The sequence below is a fragment of the Diabrotica virgifera genome, chromosome 10 (assembly GCF_917563875.1).
Source record: "Diabrotica virgifera virgifera chromosome 10, PGI_DIABVI_V3a".
In the NCBI taxonomy this organism is placed as follows: Eukaryota; Metazoa; Arthropoda; class Insecta; order Coleoptera; family Chrysomelidae; genus Diabrotica; species Diabrotica virgifera.
In genome coordinates, this window is record NC_065452.1 from 50,871,707 (window position 1) to 50,891,298 (window position 19,592).

A 19,592-nucleotide genomic window follows, 5' to 3' on the forward strand; every position below is an offset into this window, starting at 1 on the left:
GAAGAATTGTTTGAAATGATGAAAGAACTGGACATAGAAGCCGGAAAGATAGGCCTTAATATGAATTACAGCAAGACCAAAATTATAACAAATACAGATGAGGACATCACAATGACGATCGGACAAGATGAAATAGAACAAGTTCACGATTATATATATCTGGGTCAAATTATAAAACTTAACAAGGAAAACCAAACAGCAGAGATCAAAAGACGAGTTAGACTGGCATGGGGGGCATTTGGAAAACTAAGCTACATCCTTAAAAACAAAAGATATCCACAACATCTTAAGACCAAGGTATACAATAAATGCGTACTTCCTGTTCTCACTTACGGTTCCCAAATGTGGACGTTTACAAAAGCAAACATGGACAAGATCATAAAGACGCAAAGAGCAATGGAAAGGCAAATGTTTCACATAAGACTATTGGATAAAAAGAGAAACGAGTGGATAAGAGAGAAAACCAAAGTTAGGGATGTTAGACAAGAAGTTGCAAAGTTGAAATGGAGATTTGCCGGAGACACTATAAGACAAAAGGAAGACCGATGGAACAAAATTCTCATAAATTGGAGACGTGGGAATATAAACGAAGCAGAGGAAGACCACAAATGAGATGGCCAGATGATGTCAAGAAGCACGTGGGCTCTAGGTGGATAACTGTAGGGACAGACAGAGAAGAATGGAAAAGGATTGGGGAGGCCTATGTCCAAAGATGGACCGAAGAAGGCTAATTAGATAGATAGATAGATATTTACTTGAAATCCAAATCTTTCACTTATCTACTTCATTTACTTTGTTTATTAGTTGCTGTAAACTGTTCAAACTGTCTGCAAAAATAACGGTGTCGTCTGCATAGCGGATGTTGTTTAGACGTTCTCCATTTAGAAGTATTCCATGTTCGCAATTTTCCAAGGCTTCACTAAATATTTCCTCTGAATATAGGTTAAATAATATAGGTGAAAGTATACAACCTTATCTAACGCCTCGTAGAATCTGGATCGCTTCCGTTGGTTCACCTCCAAGATTCGTTCTTATTGTGGCTGATTGGTTCCAGTATAAATGTCTCCAGTATAAATGTTCCAGTATACGTCGGTCTTTATCATCCATTTGGGCTTTTGTTAGAACATCCATAATTTTTCGGTGTTGAACTGTATCAAATGCTTTTTGGTAGTCCACAAAGCAGGTGTAAATATCGTAAGTCATATCTCTGCATCTTTGAAATAAAACCTGTAGACTAAACAGTGCATCTCTTGTACCTACGCCTTTCATGAATCCAAACTGTGTGTCTTGTATTCCCTCTTCGCATAGCTTGTATATTCTACGATGTATAATTTTAAGAAAAAGTTTTAATGTATATTTATATTGTATTATAATGTTATTATAATGTTATTATTATTGTATTGTTGTTATTTATTTAATGTAAGTTTTCAGTGTTTTATTGTTAGATAAAATGAGCTTCAATCAAGTAACATACAAATCCATCATTTAAAGAAGTATTGTTAGTGACTCATCTGAAAGATCTCGCTTATATATTATATCGTGTTGTCATATTATGTACTGAATATTAAGAAATGTGATCGAGACATTGAGAATTTCATAATTATGGCGCAGAATAATATCTATTGCAATGAATCAATTTTGCTGAAGGATATATACAAATAAGGAGACCTACGAGATATCTATGTGGCGTCTGGTGCAGGCAATCAAAAATTATTCATAAGCGACATTGAGCAAAGTGAAATACAATGGACGGAGGAAGTGGTGATTTTGAAGACGAATACCATTAAAAGATATACTAAGATAACAGTTAAATGGTCTTTTGAGATGTGTTATTGAATATTTAAAACATTGATTTGATATGCTGCTTGTGTATAGAAAAAATATCTCTATTTTTAAAAATAGGGTCAATTTCGATAAAAATAATTGATGGATTCGACCGTTACTTGATGGAAGTTCATTTTATCTAACAATAAAACCCTGAAAACGTTTGTTTTCTATACTTCCACAAAATTTATTACAACTATGTGACTACAGCTGTTTCGGCAGAGTGCCTTTCTCAAGTGATTTATATTACTTAACGTTCCCGAAAACGGAGTGGGACAAGCCGAACTGAACCGACTAAAGCACAACCAGATTGTCGATCTTTCGATGTATACGCGGTATACTAATAGGTACGAATGGATTATTATAAGAATTTTAGAAGTTTAAAACTTCTAAAAATCTTAATAAGTTTAAAAGTATTTAAAACATTGTTTATTTTAAATCATTGTTCATTATGACCTAATATATTATTCTGAAGCTATTTCTTTGTGGCATTTATGTAATTTATTATTCTAAATGGGAAATAAGCCACAATTTAACTTAAACAACGATTGTAGATTGTATATGTTTTTTTGGTTAAAAATGAACATATTCTACTTCGAATAACTCGAAAAGTACCTACCTATATTGACTTCGGATCGAATCTAGTACATATCATCAAAGAGTTCTGGTATCTGGTATGTATTTTGTCGATATGCAGATTTCTTAATTTTTGTCTGTGATAATATTCTCCTGTTGTTCTCGCAGTCTGCTAGCTGTGTTGGATTTCGGAAAACTAGCTGCTTGTTTCACCTTTTTAAGCATGTTACCTATTATGTCTTTGTTCTAACAAATCTTTTTCTAAGAATCACTATCATATGATTTTAACCATTTTTGAAGATATTTTTCTTTAGCGGCGATTCGATTGAGGGTAAAATTGTACATAAATCTGCGCGCCTGCGCACACAGGCAGCATGTAGTTCATTGCTAATCTTTCAAGATAGGTATGTATGTATCTGTAACCGTGCAAATAAGTTATTAAAAGAATATATTAGTGTTTTTAGTAAATGTATTATTTATTATAATTCTTGTGTTTTTGGATTTGTGTTTCTCTGTAGTAAAATAATAAAATATATAGGCATAACATTTTTACACTTTGTCGCCATGTTGTGTAATTATATCCGAAACTTACATGTCAATTACAAGGACCTCGCTGGAGTAGTTGGTAGGGCGTTAGCTCCGAGATTGGAAGGACGCGGGTTCGAATCCTGGACGATTCATATTTTTTTTATTTTTGGTTGTTTTATTAAAAATTTTTTGAAAGTGGTAGATAAGAAAGTTAGTTTAATTTTTAAATAAAATACAAATAACCTGTTAAGTATATTTACTTCGTTTAAATTACCTATATAATAGAAGAATATCTTCTTACGTGCGTACAAAGTACACACACATTCTTTTTTTTTACCTTTCGTATTTCAGTTCTTATATGTCTCTAAATCTTGTTGTACATTATTTTGTTGTTCTTTGATTTTCTTCTTTCTTCGATAAGTTGCAGTATAGTGTCATTCATCCAAATCTTTCTCTTCTCTTTCTTTTCTATTGCATGTTCTTCGCTGATCTTGTTAAAGGTTTTACATATTTTATTACATACACCATTTTTTCCACTTTTATATTTATAAGCTACTTATATTTTTGCTAAGAATATTTTTTTCAATAGAATACTTACTTTTTGAGTTATTTGCGAAACACCGTCCAAAAATATGTTTTTTTTTTTGTTAAAAATGAACATATTCACTCGCAAATAACTCGAAAAGTACCTATCTATTGACTTATCTATTATATAACACAAAAACGTATAATACGAAAAATGTTTGGAATTAGACCTCTTGAGAGCTGTAAGCACATATTTATTAAGAATAATATTTTAAGTTTTCCATGTATTTATATCTTCAGAATGTTACTATATGCTGTTGATAATATTCATACGTATGACAGAAATTCTCATAGTTTCCACAATTATTCGACGCGAGGTGGCGACTTGCTGAGTGTACCTGGTCATAGATCGAGTAAATTTGAAATGTCAGTAAAGTATATGAGCATTAGATTGTTTAACGTTTTAACAAAAAAATATAGAACAATGAATAAATATTTCTTTAAGAAATCCATTAAAAGCTTATTGCTTACCAAATGTTATTATACTGTGGAAGAGTTTGTTTCGGACAGAAATATTACCTAAATGTTATTAATTCTATCTACCTTCAAATGTTTATAAAATTTATAAATGTGTTAATTTTATTGTTCGTTTGTTTGTAAAACTAATGACATGTCCTATACATTGTATGTCTTAAAGGATGAATAAATATTATTATTATTATTATTATTATTAGTAAAAAAAACTATAGAACAAAAGTGGCTTAGAATAAATCATTTTATCCAATACCGGACTTATTTTGAATGTATATTTTTCACCCCCGAGAAGGGGGTATTCCCCTCCACTTTTGTAAAATGGAGGGAATGTAGAACTGTAAACTTTTTCTTATATAATAAAAGACAATTTCAACTACCTATTCCCAAATTTTCATCCTTCCTTTATTTTTTTTGCGTCAGATTTTTCTTTGATCGGGCTATGTAGCAAATAAAGAAAGACAAATAATTTATTAGTAATAATTTTACAAAAAAAATACAACCACAATTTTTGATACACTTAAAAACTACTTTTGTTGTATGTAAACGTCTGATGTGGAAACGTTAATAAAAAAATTTTTTAAGTAATCTTTCATCCTTCCTCTAGTTTTTTTTTGGGTCAGATTGTTCTTTGATCGGGCTATGTAGCAAATAAAGAAACACAAATAATTAAATTTTACAAAAAAAAACACAACCACTACTTTTGAAAAACTTAAAAAATTACTTTTGTATGTAAATGTAACAAATAAATAAAGAAAAATAATTTATAGGTTATAAATTTTACAAAAAAAACACAACCACAACAAACAACATTTTTTAAACACTTAAACATTTTCTGAAAACAGTTATTAAAAACTACTGTAAATGTCCGAAGTGGAAGTGGAAACGTTAATACAATCATTGTTTAAGTTAAATTGTGGCTTATTTCCCATTTAGAATAATAAATTACATAAATGCCACAAAGAAATAGCTTCAGAATAAAATATTAGGTGATAATGAACAGTGATTTAAAATAAACAATGTTTTAAATACTTTTAAAACTTATAAGATTTTTAGAAGTTTTAAACTTCTAAAATATGTACTTATAATAATTCATTCGTACCTAATATACCGTGTATAGTATAAGTACATCGAAAGATCCACAATCTGGTTGTGCTTGTAGTCGGTTCAGTTCGGCTTATCCCACTCACAGCCGGTTTCCGAAAGGACGATCATCTCAAAAATTATGTAATCGATGGTTAATCGTTGATCAAATGCATTTTGAGTTTCAATAACACCAGTTAAACGGGAGTTCAATAACAGTCGATCATATGATTTAACAAACGATTAATCGTTAGTTAACAGCCGATCATAAGTGTTTTGAGTTTCCGAAACGCTGATTAACCAATTTCGCATGTCACACGGCGACCAAAAGGAACTGTCACCTAATTTGAGGTTATTGGTTGATTAAAGGGCTGTTAATGTTTATAAATAGTTGTTTAGAGTTATTAAATAGAGTTTTTTAGTTATTATATAGGTTAAATAGTTATTAAATAAAGGGTATTTTAGTGTTTACTTAAAATTATTAGTGAGAAGAACCAATAAAGAATTGGAAGAACTATATCAAGAGCCAACGATTACGACGACGATCAAAGCACAGAGAATACGATACTTGGGGCACATAGAGAGAATGGGAAGTAAACGAATGCCAAAAATGGTACTTTCACGAAGACCAATACAAAAGAGGAGGAAAGGCAGGCCAAGGAAAAGGTGGAAGGACAGTGTATATGAAGACTTGAAGAAAAGTAACATTGAGAGATGGAAAGAACTAGCATTGGACAGAAGGAGATGGAGAGAGGTGGTGAAGGAGTGTGTAAAAAGACTGAAGTGTATTTAAATAAAATTTATAAGTTATATTAAGTTATTTACTATATTATTTATGTAATCAGAAATGTAAACATTTTAGCCCTAGGCCTACAAGGCCTGTTGCGCTTAATAAATAAATAAATAAATAAAATTATTAGTTATTTAATTATAATTTAATTTTTAAAATTAAATATATAGTGTAATTATACAGTGAGCACGTAAAGGTTGGAATAAATTCATTTTTTCATGAATGGGCAATTTTGGAAATAAATCCCGAAACAGGTCAATTTTTATTTTTAAGTTACGACTTTTTGGCCTATATGTCATACTAGTGACGTCACCCATCTGGGCGTCATGACGTTATCCATGACTTTTTTAAACGAGAATAGGGGCCTTGTGATAGCTCATCTGAAAGGTAAGTTAATTCTCTATTCAGTAATATAAACAATAACATAATTATTTATAGAGGCTGTCCAAAAAAAATTTTAATTAAATTTATTAACATAAAAAGAAGAATGTCTGTAATTTATTTAATTCAAAATACATTTTACTGCTATCAGAATACAGGAAAAAATGTTTATTTGACAAATAAATATTGTTTTTTGCTTAAATTCAATATTAAAGCAGCCACCCACCTGCCTCTTGACACTTTGAACATTTAATTTAAGCGAAAAGCAAAGAATATTTTTCAAATAAACATTTCTTTCTGTTTTCTAAGAGCAGTAAAATGTATTTTGAATTAAATAAATGACATATTATATTCTTCTTTTTATGTCAATAAATTTAATCAAAAAAATTTTTTTTGGGCAGCCTGTATAAGTAATTATGTTAATGTTTATATTACTGATTAGAAAATTCAATTACCTTTCAAATGAGCCACCACACGACCAATATTCTAATTTAAAAAAATCATTGATGACGTAATCATGCTCAGATGGGTGACGTCACTAGTATGATAATAATGCCAAAAAGTCGTAATTTAAAAATAAAAATTAACCTCTTTCTGGATTTTTTTCCAAAATCGTCCATTCTCGAGAAAATTAATTTATTCCAACCTTTACATGCTCACTGTATGTTGGGCCACACATGTAGATGGTGCTACAGAGGAGCATTAGTTCAGCTCTACTTCAACATATTGTGTTAGTGTGAAAATAAAAAAATAATGTTTAATTTTAAATATTTAATTTAGAATTACTACTTACCTTTTGTTAAATAATTAAATAAAATAAGGACTCACTACATGGCAAGTAAGCAGATGCACCATCCGCAACTGTTGTATAAAGATTAGATTTGGTTGCCAATTAAATCCAACATTGGGATATGCAATATGATATCTGCTTGATATCACATACAATAGATGACATGAAGAACGTGATAAGGAAGCTGGAGGGAAAGGCAGATGAGGTTGGTCTTAAAATCATCACTAATAAGATAGTAGAGATGAGAATAGGAATAAGTGAGCATGGTAAACTATACATCAATCAAGAAGAAATAAAACAGGTTAAAGAATTCTGCTATCTTGATAGTATAATAGTGCAAAAGTTGGAGTCCAGGCAAACATTAAACATAGAATAGGAAAAAGAACAACAGACAACAGGCCTTTGAAATCCTCTCATATCATATCTCAACATAAATTAGCCAAAACACATTTAATAGTATCATCAAATCAATACTACTATATGTGAGGGATACTACGATATGGGAGTGAGACATGAACAATATCAGAAGGAAATGCAAGGAAGAGTTTTTGTAAATAGATTCCCACAAAATATTCTGAAGATGTATTGGCCCAACACCATAACAAATGAAGAATTGTGGAATGCATTAAGACAAAGAAGCAGAGGATGAAGCTAGTAGGTAATAACTCATTCTAACAGGTGGGTAAATAAACTTTGAAAAACACATTTTTTATTAATTTTATTATTTAAAGAAATTACAATTTTTATTTAAAATTACTTTATTAGGTACATACCTAACCACTATTACCGAATAATTTATTGACATCGAATTTTTTTATTTGAAGCTCTACTTCTAAAATTTCTTTTTTTCTTGTTGAAAAATACTATCTTACTTCTTTTTTCTAGTCTTGCTGTTTCAATTTTTTTTGTAAAAGATACATTAAGGGTTTCGCTCCCTACATCTTTTACTTTTTTATTTTTTGAACGAGCCTGAGACATCTTGGCTGTCTTCTTGGGCAGGACAGCAGTTGTCGTGGGTGTACTGAGCAGCACAGTGGAAGTAGAGGGTACATTGGATGTCTGCTATGTGTCTTCCAATTGTAGGTAATCTACTTCCACTTGACTGTCTTGTGCAACTATAAAAATAAAAAAAAATTTAATTGTTTTAGATGTACCAGATAGTTTTTTCTTTATAAAAAAAATCTTTCTCGAATTAAGTAGGTAGTTACTTTTATTTATATACTTTAGCTATCTTAATAGCTAAGTGAATAATCTACCTTAATTTAGAATTGGAATAAATAATTATAATAATTAATTCATATTAACAATATTTATTGATATTAATTCTCATATTTTGAGTTTGCTTAAATTTGGTTTACAAAAGATCTTTTTTTTGTTTAATGATGTCTATAGATAGGCACAAGGTCTGGCTATGGGGAACCGCTTATCACCCTTGTTCTCAGATTTATTATTGATCAACATAGAAATAATATCTTTAACAATCAAACTTTAAACAATAATACCTTTCAAAAAATCTTAAATTGACTTAGAACTGTAGGATACAATATCCAATTTAGATGGAAATCTTTCAGATGCCAAAAACATTCTAGATTCACTCAAAAACTTACATCCGGATGTACATACTTACGGAAACAATGGATAAACTTAAGTTAATCTTTAGAAAACCGACTAGACCAACTATACCATACCTCCCTCTTCTAATCATCCTTTTTAACAGAAGGTGGCTTCTTTCTATTGCTACATCCATAGAATACATAAACCTAGCATTATCAGATAATAGTTTTAAATAGTTAAACTAATGGTCACTCTACTACATTTGTGGATAACGTGCTGAACAAAAAAATGTTCTAATTCAGAAGTTTTGTCCAGATCAAGACCATATACAGGTTATTGTTCAGATAATATTGGAAATATTGATCAAGCTTTATATATATAAATAAATTTAAAATTAGTTACCTTTATTTAAATAAATTAATAAAATAAGGACTCACCAGATGTGAAGAAACCAGATGCACTGTCACAACTGTTGGGTAAAGGTTGGATTTGATTGCCAATCAAACTCAACATTTGTGCCCCTACATCTGTGAGACGAGGCCTAAATGTGCCACCACCTGTTGCAAGCATGTCTTTCTGAAAACAATTCATTAGTTCATTACTGATTAAGAAATGAAAGGGTTAAAATCAAAGTGGTGTAAGTCATATTCTTGAAATGATGTAAGCCCTATTTTATAATCTTGATATTATATAGACAGACCTCTTCAGAGAAAAAGTGGTGTGTAAGTTTTTACTGTAAATACTTACACCACTTTTCCTGATGAAAAAATGTCTATTTATCAAAGTTATAAAGCAAGACTTCCATCATTTCACAAATATGACTTACACCTCTTTGGCGTTAACACCCTCAAATACTAAACTTCTATTGTCTCAACACTAGGTTAGTTCCCATCATAAAATTAGTTTCATTGGATTATATTTTTATAAAAATATTTCACTCAGAAATAGTGTAATTCGACTGACCTGGTGTTAAGAGCTTTAAATTTAAGTATACCTACTTTGTCCGCAGTTTGGTCTCTCTTCAACTGGTCCAAAACCTTCTGCTCATTATATTTTTGAATCTGCAATGTAATTAATCCATATAGCTCTAAATCAACCGAAAGTTTTATACACTTACATTTTCCTCTGCTACTTTTTGGCTAGTGACCCTTTTTACGTTTATATATGCAGTGTTCAGCTGCTTGGGAGTTCTGGGAAATTCAGCGCTATTTTTCCCAGGTTTCATTGTTTTGGTTGGTGGACATAGCATTGGTACATTATTTGTTTTCAATTTAATATGCTTGTATCTGAAAACAAAAATACAATTAGAAATTTGTTCTGTAAGTTAGAAAATTTCGTACTTACTTTCCAATTATTTCCAACAGCAAACATTTCTCTCTCTCTCTCAGTATAATTTTTGCGTGGAGGATTTCCGTTTGTATTGCTCATTTTTAATATATTTTTTAATTATATAAATTATGTAGTTATTTACTATGGATTGAAATTTTTTGGTTATAAAATGAAATTTTGAAGGATGACAGCCGATTGTGACAGTATCGATACCAAATCGTATGTCAGATAATCGATTTTCTACGATCATATAATTTTAAGATGATCGACGTTTGAGAAACTCGTCACTGGTTAACAGTTGATCAAATCTAACAGCTCGATTAGATGATCGAAGATTTGAATAACGTTTCGGAAACCGGCTGTCAGTTTTCGAGAACGTTAAGTATTTATATTACTATGGGTTTGCCTTTTTAAGGCCGATGCCACATTATGCGTTTTGACCGGATGCGTTTCCGACGCATCCGGTGAAAACGCATAGTGTGACAGATCGGTCCGGTTGCGTTGGAAGCGGATGCGTTTTGAGTCATCGGTACGCGCTTACTACCTGCACCAGACTAAACGCATAGTGTGACAGGTCGGTCCGGTTGCGTTGGAAACGGATGCGTTTTCACCGCATCCGTTCAAAACGCATAATGTGGCATCGGCCTTAAGTCTTTAACTAAAGAGGTTGAGGAGTGGGGAGCTGTTTGTCTCGAGTTGGTCATTCAGAATTATATCTGTATGTTTTAATTTATTAATTTCTATGGAAATCTTTATTAGAATCTATGGAAATTAATAAATTGAAAAATACAGATATAATTCTGAATGACCAACTCGAGACAAACAGCTCCCCACTCCTCAACCTCTTCAGTTAAAGACTTTAAAAAGGCAAACCCTTAGTAATTTAAATCACATGAGAAAGACACTCTGCCGAAACAGCTGTAGTCACATAGTTGTAATAAATTTTGTGGAAGTATAGAAAACAAAAGTTTTCAGGGTTTTATTGTTAGATTAGATAAAAATAAAAGGATGGTCTGAATTGTACAAAAGTCAGGATACGTCTATTTTGCAATATGGGGATTTCAAATTTTATGCTTGCAATGTTGCCAGATTTACAATATTTCTGATATCATTAGTAATTTTGGTTTTTTTTTGATACAGCACTATGTATATTGTATTATTATTGGAATCATCACTTCAATACAAGTTGAACCATGGGAACACTTGGTATTTTATCTAGTCACGAAGGTCTTGAATAAGTCAAACTTCTCAGTTTTGAAGTAATTCAGTAAATATACAATGTTGCTATTATATTAATGTTGACAATAATTCATAAACTTCTTCTTTTAGTGCCTATTCGTTTCGAATATTGGCGATCATTCTGGCTATAATTATTTTATTAACTGATGCTTTAAATAGATTAGTTGTTGTTGTGGAGAACCATTTCCTCAGGTTTTTTAACCATGATATTCTTCTCCCAATTCCTCGCTTTCCGAATACTTTACCTTGAAGGATTACCTTCAGTAATCTGTATTTAGTGCCGTTTCTCATTATGTGTCCGAGATATTCTAACTTGCTCCTTTTAATGGTATACATCACCTCTCTTTCTTTGCCCACTCTTCGTAATACGGTCTCGTTGGTTATCTTGTCCGTCCATGATATCCTTAGGATTCGCCTGTATAGCCACATCTCGAAGGCTTCAAGTTTTTTCTCCATTGCTTTTGTGAGTGTCCAGGATTCAACTCCGTAATACAATATTGAGAAGATATAACATCGTAGGAGCCTTATTTTTATCTCTAGATTAAGGTTGTGGCTTTTAAAGAGTTTGGCCATGTTATTGAATGCACCCCTAGCCTTCTCTATTCTACATTTTATTTCTTGTGGGTGATCCCATTGTTCGTTTACTATTGTTCCAAGATAGTTATACTGTTTTACTCGGTCCACTGGTATATTATTGATAAGTAGTTGGGCGTCTCTAATTTTATTTTTGCTGATGATCATAAATTTAGTTTTTGATATATTTACTTGAAGTCCAAATCTTTCACTTACTTCATTTACTTTGTTTATTAGTTGCTGTAAACTGTTCAAACTGTCTGCAAAAATAACGGTGTCGTCTGCATAGCGGATGTTGTTTAGACGTTCTCCATTTAGAAGTATTCCATGTTCGCAATTTTCCAAGGCTTCACTAAATATTTCCTCTGAATATAGGTTAAATAATATAGGTGAAAGTATACAACCTTATCTAACGCCTCGTAGAATCTGGATCGCTTCCGTTGGTTCACCTCCAAGATTCGTTCTTATTGTGGCTGATTGGTTCCAGTATAAATGTCTCCAGTATAAATGTTCCAGTATACGTCGGTCTTTATCATCCATTTGGGCTTTTGTTAGAACATCCATAATTTTTCGGTGTTGAACTGTATCAAATGCTTTTTGGTAGTCCACAAAGCAGGTGTAAATATCGTAAGTCATATCTCTGCATCTTTGAAATAAAACCTGTAGACTAAACAGTGCATCTCTTGTACCTACGCCTTTCATGAATCCAAACTGTGTGTCTTGTATTCCCTCTTCGTATAGCTTTTATATTCTACGATGTATAATTTTAAGAAAAAGTTTTAATGTATGGCTCATTAAACTTATTAGCCTATATTCTCCGCACTTTTTTGCTCCCTGTTTCTTTGGTAAGGTAATAAATTCTGAAACTAGCCAATCTTTTGGGATATTGCCTGTGTCATAGATATTATTGAAGATTTTACACAGTATTCGTAAAGATTCATCATCAAGAAGTTTAAGAAATTCAGATTGTACTCCGTCTGGTCCTGGAGCTCTACCTTCTTTTAGTGATATTATGGCTGCTCTTATTTCTGCCACTAGTATAGGTGGTCCTGTTTCCGTAGGTATTGGGGACTGGTTCTCCCTCTCATCAAAAAATAAATTTCGAATGTAATTTTTCCACGTATTATTGATACTCTCTTTGTCCACGATTATCTCTCCATTGTCATATAACATATCATAAACGTATAACATATAACATATATCATAAACGTATCTCATAAACTAACAATAGCTTAAAGCTTATTGAAATTTTGTGTAAGTAATAATTAAAACTGATAGTAGTTATTTATGCATGTTTAAAAGCTCTATATTAAAGATTGTTTTAATGAAAAGCAGCGTTTTTATGATGAGGGGTTACGATGTGGGAAAAATATCTTGCATAAAAAATGAGTAAAGCAGCCAACTTGTTCAACGATACTTTCCCAACCCGTTCTCCTATAGGCGACGGTACGAAAAATTGTAAAACGCTTTGGGAAAACTGGACGTGTAAAAATGACATTCGAACAGGTAGACCAAAAACTGTTATAAATTACAGCAAAACTTTAGATTTAATGCAGAGTTTTCGTTGAAGATCCCCATAAATTCTCATGCAGAGCTGCACAAATACATGCTGTAGTGTAGATCATCTTGTGTATATTACTTACATAAAAATCTATTAAAAACTTACAAAATCCAGTTGTTACAAGAATTAGATGAATATAACTACGATCGGAGATTACAGTTTAGTAAGGTAATGATGAATAAACTTTTAACTAAAGATAACTTCGTTAAGAAGATATGTTTTTCGACGAAGCAATATTTACACTGTGTGGGAATTTAAATCGCCAAAATTTAAGGTATTGGTGTGAGATAAATCCACACTGGACACGTGAAAACTATACTCAACGACACCAAAAACTAAATGTGTGGTTTGGTTGGGGGTACTCCGTCAAAAATTCCGGTCGAAAAAGCGACATAATATCCCGCACACAAAATAGCTCCGACAAAATAGCCGCGGAATAATAGCCCGTCCACAAAATAGACCCGACAAAATAGCCCCGACAAAATAGTCCCGACAAAAAAGCTCCTTTCAGAATTCATCATGAAATAATCCCTTAAAAATACATTTTTTCGGAAATGGTAATTATCCTCTATTCAGATGTTTATCTTAACTACATTAAATAAAAATGGTCTTTTCAGAGAAATCGAATCTTGTCTTCTGTTTCGATTAAATGTGTTCTGCTTTTCGATTAAATTCAATGTTCAAGCTAGCTCCCGCGAGCCATCTGCCTCTTGGAAGTTTGAACATTTAATTTAAGCGAAAATGAATGTTTATTTGTAATATAAACATGTTTGTCTGATTTCTGACAGCAGTAAAATGTATTTTGAATTAAATAAATTATATACATTCTTCATTTTTTTTGTCAAATAATTTATTAAAAAAAGTTTTTGGACACCTTGTATAAATAATTACGTAGATGTTTATATTACTGCATAGAGAATTAAATAACCTTTCAAATGAGCTAGCACACGACCCCTATTCTCATTTAAAAAAATCATCAATTACGTCATCACGCCCAGATGGATGACGTCACCAGTATGACATGACATGACGACACCAAAATATCGTAATTTTAAAGATAAAAATCGACCTGTTTCAGGATTTTTCCTTTACGTTGCGGGTTTACGAAATAAAGAATGTATTCCATTCATTTGCACCATACTCTATGTCTGAATTGGCGATACGAATGAGTCAGATTAAATTAAATTATTAGAAGAATTTTTTTACTAAGCAACATTTTTTTTAATTTATTAATATTTTGTATTTTGACAACGGCGTCCAAAGTGGAAGTCGAAACGTTAATAAAATAATTTTTTAAGGTAAATTGTTGCTTATTGCCCAATTAGAATAGTGATTTAAAATAAATGGTACTCCGTTAAAAGGTAAAACTTTTTATTGGAAGTGTTTTCTAAGAGGCTCTTTTAGCCGGGGCTATTTTGACCGGGGCTATTTTGTGTGCGATTTATTTTGTCGGGGCTATTTTGTTTCCGGGCCATTTTGTCAAGGCTATTTTGTAACAGGGCTATTTTAACGGGGCTTTTTTGACGGGGCTCTTTTGACTGGGCCATTTTGACGGGTCACGATGGTACTCAGTTGATGACCCTATGACACTATGACCCACGGGTCATAGTGGGTACTCAGTTAATTGGACCGTTTATTATGGAAAGAAATTTAACAAGCGATGATTATGCAATGCTACTTAGAAATGAAATTGTACCTGCCCTGAAAAAAAAGTTTGGAGCCAATTTAATAGGATATTGTTTCAGCAAGATCGAGCTCCAGCTCACTTTGGTGTAAATGTTACTAATAACCTTTTTTGAATACGATTTCCTGAGTACAAATAGAAACGTCAAAGGACCCCGCACAAACCTTATGGAAAATAGGTCCCAGTGGATTTCGTTCATACTTTGGGAAAATATTCTTTGAAGCATCCTGATAAAAAGTTCTCATGGGCACAACTCAATCGTATGAAGGATTTTCAAGATATAGAGGCCCAAACTCGGAAAATTATAAGATTTACGGGGTATTCCAATTCCGTGAGTTACTAGTTATTTGGCAGCATGTAGAAGTTGGGATCAAGGAAAAGTACTAGTAGTCTATGATTTTTTCCTGGCTATCCAATGGCGACCATTACTTTGACCTTGACCTTCAACGGACGTCATCTTCTACAGTTTCGAGGGTTTTCGGCATTCAATTGATATAAACAGATTACTCATGAGTTTTTGGGATGGCTAAACAAGAATATGCCATCACAATTGCCCTCCGGATGACGTGGTGGCCAGGGCCTCTGCAAGAGACGTCATCTTCTAGAGTTTCGATGGTTTTCGGCATTTAATTGATGCAAATGAATTACTGGAGGGTTTTTTGAGGTCGCTATACACGAATATTCCACCAGAACCGACTAGCGCAGCACCTGATTTCCAAGGTCAATAAAAGGGGCTCCTGGAGTTTCGAGGGTCTTTGGTACTACATTAATGCAAACGGATTAGTTATAGGTTTTTAGGGTTGCTGAACACGAATACGTGATCAGCACAGACACAGGAGCTGGTGCTTAAGACAGGTTATCTTCTGAAGTTTCAGAGGTATCAAATGGATTACTCTTAGGTTTTTGGGGTTGCTGAACATGCATACACTATCAGATCCGACCCACGAATCCCATTGTGCCTACGGCACAATGTGATCACGTATTCGTGTTCACCAACCCCAAAAACCTATATTAATCCGTTTGCATCAATGTAGTATCAAAGACCCTCGAAACTCCAGGAGCCTCTTTCATTGACCTTGAAAACCAGGTGCTCCGGGAGTTGGTTCTGGTGGCATATTCGTGTTTAGCGACCTCAAAAAACTCTCCAGTAATTCATTTGCATCAATTAAATGCCGAAAACCATCGAAACTCTAGAAGATGACGTCCCTTGCAGTGGCCCTGGCCACCACGTCATCCGGAGGTCAATTCTGATGGCATATTCGTGTTCAGCGATGCCAAAAACCCATGAGTAATTTGTTTATATCAATTTGATGCCGAAAACCCTCGAAACTCCAGAAGATGACGTCCGTTGAAGGTCAAGGTCAAAGTAAAGGTCGCCATTGGATAGCCAGGAAAAAATCCTAGACTACTAGTACTTTTCCTTGATCCAAACTTCTACATGTTGCCAAATAACCAGTAACTCACGGAATTGGAATACCCCGTAAATCTTATAATTTTCCGAGTTTGGACCTCTATATCTTGAAAATCCTTCATACGATTGAGTTGTGCCCATGAGAACTTTTTATCAGGATGCTTCAAAGAGTATTTTCCCAAAGTATGAACGAAATCCACTGGGACCTATTTTCCATAAGGTTTGTGCGGGGTCCTTTGTTTAGGTAAAAATGTAATTATCATTACAATCAACTGTGGCTAAGCCCATAAGAATATAATATTTTAATAATGGCATAATAAAGTATTTACAGAATATGCGTTCTAATAAAATATTCTTTGTTTAGTTCAATCAGATTTAAATTACAATCAACACAACACACAACAAAACGACAATCAAACGAAATTGATTGCATATCTGATTGGGTTCGCAAACATCAAACAGACGAATAGCTTTATCTGTTCAACTTGAATTAATGGTTGGGACGATCGAAGATAGCACGAATGAAATACGGTATCCCGAATGAAGTACGTGCCTCCTAGTGGCGGGATACGGGCAACAATACATTGGCTTATAGGGCAGTCCTTACAGTAGGGATCCTGGCCTATACAGAAAAATGCAGGCGGGTGTGAGGTAATACTGCACTTTGGTTGCATTGGTGGTGTATTGGCTAAACGTGCAGGGCACGGTATGGTGCTGATAGAAAAGGCATTCAGGCATCAAATATCCAAAAATCTTTTCAGGCCATAATAATGAAAAGACCTTCTCCAAACGCAATAAAAACTTATACTGAAATGATGGCATCTCCTGAGGTAAAATGTTCCGGAAGTAAAATGAGCCTCCATTCGGATCTCCGGGTGAGGACTATCTCAGGGGGAACACCATTGCAGGTTAGAAAAATCAGGATAGGGTCTTGGAATCTTGGTAGTCTTACAGGTAAGAGTCTGGAGTTAGTGGATGCGCTCAAACGAAGAAGAGTTCAAATTGCTTGTATTCAAGAAACTAGGTGGAAAGGACAAAGGGTGAAAGAACTAGGTGATGGATATAAATTGTGGTATGTAGGGAGTAGTAACACTAGAAATGGAGTTGGTATAATTGCTGATAGTGAAATGAAAGATAACGTAGTAGAAGTTGTAAGAACGAGTGATAGAATGATGTCAGTGAAATTTGTAATTGATAAAGAGGTATTGAATGTTGTGTGTGTATGCTCCTCAAACAGGTCTGGGTGAGAATGAAAGAAGAGCTTTCTATGACCAATTAGGAGATGTACTGAGTGATATTCCAGCAGAGGAGAAAGTTATAATAGGAGGCGATTTCAATGCACATGTGGGACAAGCCAAGACAGGATATGAAACAATACATGGGGGATTAGGCTTTGGAACTAGAAATGAAGTTGGAGATGACATGCTAGAATTAGCAACAGCATTGGATATGGCGATTGTTAACACATTCTTTAAAAAGATAGAAACTCAACTTATTACCTACAAAAGTGGACAACATCAATCCCAAATAGACTACTTCATGATAAGGAAAGAAGACATACGTGAATGCAAGGACTGCAAGGTAACAGTCAGTGAGACAACAAGCCAACAACATAAGCTGCTTGTTCTGGACATCGAAGTAAAAAAGCGAAACTAAACAAAAATATCGGAGAGGACCACAAAAAATCAAGTGGTGGATGCTAAAAGATGAGAAGGAAGGTCTATTCAGGGAAAGAATAGTAGAAAAATTATATTGGAACATGAAAGGAAGCCCTAACACAATTTGGAGAAAAATGGCCAATATTATTAGAGAGACGGCTATTGAAATACTTGGGAAAACGTCAGGAAAGAAGTTTGAGGATAAAGAGACTTGGTGGTGGTCAAATGAAGTACAAGGAAAAATAAAAGAGAAGAGAAAATTATATAAAAAGTGGCAAGAAACCAGATCGGACATAGATCTTCAAAACTATATGGTCGCCAAAAAGGAAGCGAAAGTAGCAGTAGCAAAAGCTAAAGCAGAAGCGTATTCAAACCTATACGATCAACTTGATACCAGGGAAGGCGAAGCAAAGATATATAAAATAGCCAAACAGAGAGCAAAGAAAACAAGAGATATTAATCAGATTAGATGTATCCGAGATGAAAATAATAAAATATTAATTCACGAAAAGGATGTCAAAAAGAGATGGAGAAAGTATTTTGACAGTTTATTAAATGAAGAATTTGACAGACAGCCTGTGGAGTTAACGGAGACAGTAACAGCAATGGTTACCAGAATAACAAACGAGGAAGTGGCTCAACCGCTTCAAAAAATAAGGAAAGGAAAAGCAGTCGGACCAGATGATATTCCTGGGGAAGTATGGAGAGCATTAGGAGAGACAGGAATAAGTTGGCTAGCAGGTCTATTTAATAGAATTATGGAAGTTGGGCAAATGCCAGACGAATGGAGAAGCAGTATATTAGTACCTGTCTACAAAAACAAGGGAGACATACAACAATGCACAAACTACAGGGCTATAAAACTACTTAGCCACACCATGAAAATATTGGAGAGAGTAATTGATAGACGGATACGTGAAGAAACCGAAATATCCGATAATCAATTTGGCTTTATGTAGGGCAGTTCAACAACAGATGCAATTTTCATTGTAAGACAACTGATGGAAAAATACAGGAATAAAGAGACCAACGCTCATATGGTATTCATTGATCTTGAGAAAGCATATGATAGAGTTCCTCGAGAGATTCTGTGGTGGGCACTCAATAAGAAAGGAGTCCCTGGCGAATATGTAAAGATTGTGAGAGATATGTATGAGGGAGTAACGACTAGTGTTAGGACAGGTGTGGGAGAGACTGATAAATTTCAGGTGAAAGTAGGATTGCACCAAGGCTCGGTGCTTAGTCCTTATTTATTCTCATTAGTTTTGGACCAGATAACAGCGAAACTACAGGGTAGTATTCCATGGTGCCTAATGTATGCTGATGATGTAGTGTTAATAGGAAATAGTGAAAGAGACTTAGAACAAAAACTGGAACAGTGGAGACAAGCTCTGGAGGAAAAAGGTTTAAAACTTAGTAGGACAAAAACAGAGTATTTGGAATGTTCATTTAAAGATGGAGTTACTACAAATAAAATGGTATCTTTGGATGGTGAAATGATTGTGAAAAGCAATAGTTTTAAGTACTTAGGATCGGTATTACAGAGTAATGGAGA

General features: G+C 33.6%; 2 protein-coding genes across 2 annotated transcripts in view; both read right to left on the bottom strand.

Moving 5' to 3' along the window:
• The window catches only part of LOC114334548 (kinesin-like protein KIF21A), a 391,021-nt gene that overhangs the window by 117,648 nt on the left and 253,781 nt on the right, over nt 1-19,592 (bottom strand). The gene's annotated exons all lie outside the window — the stretch shown is intronic.
• On the bottom strand, nt 7,732-10,267 carry LOC114344185 (uncharacterized). Its single transcript, XM_050641340.1, has 5 exons — nt 9,927-10,267; nt 9,700-9,868; nt 9,581-9,643; nt 9,020-9,158; nt 7,732-8,143 (listed from the first exon to the last, which is right to left on the bottom strand). The coding sequence occupies exons 2-5, from the start codon at nt 9,829-9,831 to the stop codon at nt 8,091-8,093; spliced, it is 387 nt and encodes a 128-aa protein (XP_050497297.1). The 5' UTR covers nt 9,832-9,868; nt 9,927-10,267; the 3' UTR covers nt 7,732-8,090.

What these genes read in the sequence shown, in the direction of transcription:
- LOC114344185 (XM_050641340.1), bottom strand. Translation starts at nt 9,831, where the DNA reads ATGCTATGTCCACCAACCAAAACAATGAAACCTGGGAAAAATAGCGCT. An exon ending in GAGACCAAACTGCGGACAAA is followed by an intron (nt 9,159 to 9,580) that starts GTAGGTATACTT and finishes AATTGTTTTCAG; the next exon opens with AAAGACATGCTTGCAACAGG. An exon ending in ATCTGGTTTCTTCACATCTG is followed by an intron (nt 8,144 to 9,019) that starts GTGAGTCCTTAT and finishes TTATTTTTATAG; the next exon opens with TTGCACAAGACAGTCAAGTG.